A 7319-nucleotide genomic window follows, 5' to 3' on the forward strand; every position below is an offset into this window, starting at 1 on the left:
ATGGATGCAGATTCTACCGACATTAACATGCAAAAAGGTAATTTCCGTAATCCTTTAGTTTTCAGTTTTCCTTTTCGCGATTTCATCTGGATTCTATGTCGCTGATCATTCGCTATTGTAATTTCATTATTCCGTTCCTTTTCAGTTTTTTAGGTTAATCGATTTTATGTTTGCTTCAATTTTAATGAAATCCGTTCACTTCTGCTTCAATTTTATGGTGTCCTTTCCTTTGATTATTCTCGTATTTGCTTTTCTCTTAAATATTAGGTGAAATATCCTTGTATTTTTTGTTTTTCCTATCGAATTTTTATATTTGCGTTCTCCTCTGCTTTTGCTTACAATCGCAGTTGCTTTATCGTCACATTCCGTCAATTTTGATTATATTTGTCTTTATTCTGTTGCTTTTCTGTTTTTTAGGCTAATCGATTTTATGTTTGCTTCAATTTTAATGAAATTCGTTCACTTCTACTTCAATTTACGGTCTCCTTTCCTTTGATTATACTCGTAGTTGCTTTTGTCTTAAATATTAGGTCAAATATCCTTGTATTTGTTGAATTTCTCGTTCAAATTCGGTCAAATTTCATTATATTTGACCTCTTTTCCTGTCTTGTATATTCCTCTTCCCCGTCTCGTATATTCTGTTCTCTTTGTCAATGCTTATGTGCTCACTTGTTACAATATCAATGTTACTGTAGCACAATCACATATATTCATTTTCCATTGCACATATAACATATGCTGTACGACTTCTGGACGTCCTCTTGTTCTGTTGTTACTTCAATGTACTTTAGTTTCTTGTTCTAAATTGTAGTCCAGCCTCTTCGCATATTCCTGTTCTCCCATCCATCCTTATGTCACTACATTGCCATAGTAGTAGTATTACTGTAACAATGTTACTCTTTGTAATACCACCATTGTATTTCAGGTCACTAATACTCGTATTTTCGTTTTTGTATTACAGACTTAAGTACTGTCACTCAACCCCATTCTACGCCAATTGTCCAAGATCAACCCAATCCTCAACCAAATAATCAGCTTGTTCTGTCTCACACGCCTAATGGAAGTGAGCGCTGGATGCGTGTGGTTGAGCACAAGTTTAGACCTACCATTGGTGCAGTTTTCGCCTCCCTTGAGGCTGGAATCAAGTTCTACGAGGTTTATGCTCGGGCATTTGGATTTACCCCTCGGAAGCACAGTACGAAAACACTACGAGGTGGTGTTGCACACCAAAAATTCGTAGTCTGCAACCGTCAAGGGTTCAGGGAATATAAACCGAAACAGCGTCACAGAACCAAGGATGATGAGAATATGGGTGATGGTTCGTCCATAGCTATTACAGTTACACGGCGAGTTAAAATCACAAGAATTGGATGCCGAGCGTACGTTAGATTTGCCCTTCTACATGGCCTTGATGGCCCAACTATGATTGACGAGTTTTCTGAAGTCCACAATCATCGTCTCGCCTCTGTCTGTAACAGAGATCTCGATACGATTTCACGATCCCTTGATATGTTCCAGAAGACGCTTATCTTGGACAACTCCAAGTTGAATATTGGCGCTGGATTGACCTTTAGACAGGTTAAGGAACTAGTCAATGGGTATGAAAATATCGGTGCTACATTGATAGATTTTAAGAACTTTCAAAGAGATATCAAGTGCTACATTGGGTTAAGAGATGCTGACCTTTTCATCGATCGACTCGAGAAACTCAAAGCGACCCAACTCCAGTTCTACTTCGCCTATGATGTTGATCCGCAAAAGCGTCTAACAAAGTTCTTTTGGGCTGATGCTACATGTATTAGAAACTACTCATTCTTTGGGGATGCTGTGAGCTTCGACCCTACTTACGGAACCAACAAGTATGATATGGTTTTTACACCATTCACAGGTGTTAATCACCACAGAAAGTCGGTGTTGTTTGCCGGTTGTCTCCTGTTACACGAGGATGACATCTCCTTCCAATGGACCTTTCAAAGCATTTCTTGACCGCCATGGGACAAAAGAGCGCAGATTCATGATCACGGATCAATGCCCCGCCATAAAGAAGGTAATAGTGTGACAATGTTCAGTAACGAGACTTACTTAAATTTATTGTACCACAACTTTCTGACTCCAACTACCACTGTTCCATCTCTTCCTCTTTTACAAGGTTATTCAATAACAATGTTACTGTAACTAAATTATTAACATATAATTTACTCACTTGCTCTTTCCCTATCTCTGGTCAATATCACGTTCTGACTTGCTGTTTCATTATGACTGGCATACAACAGGCTTTCCCTTATGTTTTCAAGACAGCTAGGCATTGTTATTGTATGTGGCATATTACACAAAAGATCACGGACAAAGTTGGTTCAGCACTCTGCAGAGACACGGACTTCCTTGCTCGCTTCAACGCTGTTGTTTGGGACCCTGATATGGAGCCGTCGGAGTTCGAAGAGAAGTGGCAGAAGGTCATTTCAGATTTCCAGCTGGAAGATAATGATTGGTTGACTACAATGTTCGACGACAGACACGATTGGATTCCTGCCTACCATCGTGACCTTGCATTGGGCTGCATATTAAGAACAACACAGCGATCAGAAAGTACAAATTCGTTTTTCAAGCGCTATGAGAATCACTTTGGTACACTGGTCAAATTTTGGATGAGGTAAACAACTCTTTTTCATTCCTTACAGTACCCGGGAACAGTGTATGTTACAGTACCATTGTTTCATTATTACATAAATAATTTGTTGCCGAATCCTTGTTGCATTAAAACCAGGTTCCAAACTACTATGGACCAGCAGCGCTATACACGAAGGTGCAATGATTATAACAGCGACCACTCATTCCCTGAGCTTAAGACAGAATTACCTATAGAAAAGCATGACGCTATTATATACACACATGCTGTGTTCAAGGTGTTTCAAGAAGAAGTAATGGCTGCCGATTCATGTGGTGTTGATGACTTTGAGAAGGAGGAGCATGTGCGCATAATTCATGTAATCAATGCTGAGACAGACGGAATTTTCAAGGTGAGGTTCGACCTTAGAAGCACAGATGCAGTATGCGAGTGTAAACTGTTCGAAAGAATTGGATTACTCTGCAGGCATATTGTGTGGGTGTACAAGGGCAAAGGAATTGGGTGAATACCAAGCAATTACATTGTAGATCGTTGGCTAAATAACACACACGCCGCTAACAGGTTTGATTCGAAAACATTATTACAGTGACAGTTTTGACTTGTTACAGTAATTGTTTTACAGTAACATTGTAACCATAATTTCTTATAGTAACATTGTCACCATGATAAACAGTAACCTTGTTTTACATCCAGGCTTGATTCGAATGGGAATGTCATTGAGGATTCATATATGGCTACGTCTGATAACAGTCATTTGTGCAACGTGTGGTCAGAGTTCCGTCTGATAGTTGGTGTTCTCAAAACTTTACCTACTGAACACACGGAAGAGTTAGCATCCCTCTTAGTTGAGTTCCGGCAGAAGTTATGTATTGAACCGCTTACAAAAGACCAAGAGATGGAGATTCTGTTGGGCTGCAGCTCGTCGTCTGAAGTCACTATCCACCCTCCGGAACAAGCACGCAACAAGGGCAGCGGAAAAAGATTGAAGTCAGCTAAACAACAGGCCATTGAAAACGCAGCCAAGCCAAAGAGGCTATGTGCATACTGCAAAGAAAGAGTTACCCACGACAGGAGAACATGCCCTCTTCGCATAGCTGATGAAGCGCGAGAAAGCAAACTAAAAAGAAAAAAGTTTGATACTGTTATGATGTTACAGTAACATTGTGACCTTATCAATAATTAGTAGGATTTTGTGTTGCTGTGACAATAATATGTCACGGTAAAAATAAAAAGTAGAATTGTGTGTTACTATGACAATAACATGTCACAATAAAAAGTCATTCGATTTTACTACATCATAGTTAACATTTTATACAGCACTTACAACATTTTATACAGCAATAAATATTGTTTTAGGACCATTTTCCCTCCCGTTTTAGGAGCATATTTCCTAAGTTTTACAGTAACAGTGTTATAGGATTTGTTTTGTAAATATGCCCTTTGTTTAAGGATTTCGCGGTGCCGCCTAATCCAACCCTAAACCCATTTCCGTCCCGTTTTAGGAGCGTTTTTCCCCAAATTTAAATCCCGTCCACGACAGGGTATCACCCGTCCTTCCCTAAGGTTTAGTTTTGGTTTTACTGTAACAGTGTTGTACTACGAACAACCTTTGTTTAAGGAAAAGGGTTTAGGGTTAGATTAGGCGGCTCCGCGAAGCGGTGCCGCCTAATCTAACCCTAAACCCTTTTCCGTCCCGTTTTAGGAGCGTTTTTCCCCAAATTTAAATCCCGTCCACGACAGGGTATCACCCGTCCTTCCCTAGGGTTTAGTTTTGGTTTTACTGTAACGATGTTGTACTACGAACAACCTATGTTTAAGGAAAAGGGTTTAGGGTTGGATTAGGCGGCTCCGCGAAGCGGTGCCGCCTAATCCAACCCTAAACCCTTTTCCGTCCCGTTTTAGGAGCGTTTTTCCCCAAATTTAAATCCCGTCCACGACAGAGTATCACCCGTCCTTCCCTAGGGTTTAGTTTTGGTTTTTTTGCACCACGATTTTTTAAGGAAAAGGGTTTAGGGTTGGATTAGGCGACTCCGCGAAGCGCTCCCGCCTAATCCAACCCTAAACCCTTTTCCATCCCGGTTTAGGAGCGTTTTTCCCAAATTTAAATGCAGTCCACGACAGGGTATCACCCGTCCTTCCCTAGGATTTAGTTTTGGTTTTACTGTAACAGTGTTGTACTACGAACAACCTTTATTTAAGGAAAAGGGTTTAGGGTTGGATTAGGCGGCTCCGCGAAGCGGTGCCGCCTAATCCAACCCTAAACCCTTTTCCGTCCCGCCCTAAACCCTTTTCCGTCCCGTTTTAGGAGCGTTTTCCCCAAATTTAAATCCCGTCCAGGACAGGGTATCACCCGTCCTTCCCTAGGGTTTAGTTTTGGTTTTACTGTAACAGTGTTGTAGTACGAACAACCTTTGTTTAAGGAAAAGGGTTGAGGGTTGGATTAGGCGGCTCCGCGAAGCAGTGCCGCCTAATCCAAGCCTAAACCCTTTTCCGTCCCGTTTTAGGAGCGTATTTTGACAATTTTAAACATAGTTACATAATCGTTGTTCAATTTAATATACCACAATTCTAATAATATACCACATTTTAAAAACTGTTTTTAAAATTAAATGCTTTAAAAAACAGTTAATTTTTGAATCCGAAAAGACAAAATAAGACATGAAATTTATCGAACCCATGTTTCGTTTTCCCTATGAAGTGCAGTTATAACAGCTGCAAGAGTGAAGAATTCAAAACGTCAAATTATGTTTTCTTTTTTCACTTTTGCAACTGTCACACTGTTACAGTAACATTGTTAATGAATTATGCATATAATAAGTTACTATTACATTAACAAACTTATTAGTAATATATTCCAAAATATGTTCCACTGTCTATGACAGCCACTATTACGTTGTTAAAGTAACATTGTTTTAGAGTACATCACTTGATTTTCACTTTAAAACGAAGTATAGGCATTTCGGTGTTGAGTGGCTTCGGTTCATTCTCAATCGGTGGTTGTTTGTCTGACAATTCATGTTCCGTTGCCTTCCCTTTGAGCATTCTAGCGGCTTCCCTCCTTGCAGCTATATCAGGCCAGATTGTTTTCGTTGATTTTTTGAAGATTTCAACAGCGTCCAACAATTCAGCCCGTATTTTGTTGATGTCAGCCATGAGCAAACATGCAGCAATTTGGGAAGCACATGCCCGCCGATAAAATGTGTTGTTGAGCAAAGAAGACTTGTTTGAATATCCCAAAAAATTGGAGATGGCTGTCATAGTGATATAGGCTGACACTTCAAATACGGAAGCCTGTTTCAGCCATTTAAACTTCACATTTACCACAGGATAGCGGAGTATTTCAGTTACCCTCACGTCTCCCTTTGTGTCCAGGTAGTCACTCATGCAACCGGCCTGTCAGAAACAGAACATTAATTTCCTTTTACTATCAATTAAGAAATCTGTATAATCAACAATGTTACAGTATAGGTGTAACACTAACACTGAAACAACATAAAAATGTTACAGTTTAGGTATTATGTAACATCGAAATCAAATCGAAATCGTAAACATACAATTTGACAACTCAGGGGACTTACTGCTGCCGTTGCGATGTCGTAAGTGAATGAAGACTCCCGGTTAGCATACGATTGACTGTCGATCACAGTCATCCAAACAAGGTATAAAAATAAGTTCGGCATCAAGTCTGTAATTTGCCTTGTTCGCGTTGATGAAATTATCCCAAATTTCAAACAACTCGTTCTTTATATCTGACTGTTCACTATCCTCTTGCATCACAGCCAATAGAGCATGCTGTAGTTTTTAAAAAAAAAATAAAAAAAAATATAAGGGTTAGATTTCCCTTGTAAAAGAATCATATGTTATTGAACAGAAGCAGACATTTAACACCGATGCAACTTACCATGTGACCTAGTCTTAAGTAAAGTATGGTTGGCCCTGCTGCCCTTGTGCCTTTTTTGCTGTTCTCGACTTAATTCAAGAGTAGAGACCAACATTCAAACACCATCCAATTTGTGTGACTCCTAGGACGTAGTGAGAGTATATCAGCTCTTGTCAACCTCCTGTTGTCTCCAAACGCAGCCAGGATCTCACTGTTACAGAACCATAAGAGTCAGATTACTAAAGAGTTTTCGCAGAAACAGTGTAACATAAACAGTGTTTCAAAAACACTTTTACGTAAAAACAAAGGTAACAAAGAACACTTTTACAAGAATAACAACAAGTATTTTACCCTTTCTGGAAGTCGATAACATCCATAAACGCATAATCAAGAACGTGCCTTCTCAGATTAGTTGTACTGGACAACAGTTTCTGATTTGCTCTCATAAATTCAGAGACTAGGAATATTTCACCGTCAATTTCACCGTGACCTAGAACATCCCATAGCATCATCATTATGAAATTTAAATATTATCTCCTCATCTTCACCAATTGCTCTAGGAGAACGCTTGTAAGCAACCGACTTCACCTTCGGCTTTTTGGGCTCTTCCTCCTTTTGTTTTTCCTGTGGCTCCTTTGTTTTTTCCTCTTCCTTTTTTTTCCTTCTTCTCTTCCAGCCTTCTTTTTTGCAGCAGCTTTTTCTTCAGTTGTTCCCTTTCATTCCTGAATTTTGATATCCTCCATTGCACCTCTTTTCGTACTTAATTCAAGTCGCTAAGAACAAGTATTGCACATATTTCAGCACGGTACAACA

General features: G+C 39.6%; 1 protein-coding gene across 1 annotated transcript; it reads left to right on the top strand.

Annotated features, from left to right (window-relative positions):
- On the top strand, positions 1-3785 carry LOC141649127 (protein FAR-RED IMPAIRED RESPONSE 1-like). The gene is made up of 5 exons (XM_074457824.1): positions 1-37; positions 962-1869; positions 2274-2650; positions 2765-3127; positions 3320-3785. Exons 1-5 carry the CDS (start codon positions 1-3, stop codon positions 3783-3785), a joined length of 2151 nt encoding a protein of 716 aa, XP_074313925.1.
- The last annotated feature ends 3534 nt before the right edge of the window (positions 3786-7319 follow it).

This window comes from Silene latifolia, chromosome 3 (genome assembly GCF_048544455.1).
Source record: "Silene latifolia isolate original U9 population chromosome 3, ASM4854445v1, whole genome shotgun sequence".
In the NCBI taxonomy this organism is placed as follows: Eukaryota; Viridiplantae; Streptophyta; class Magnoliopsida; order Caryophyllales; family Caryophyllaceae; genus Silene; species Silene latifolia.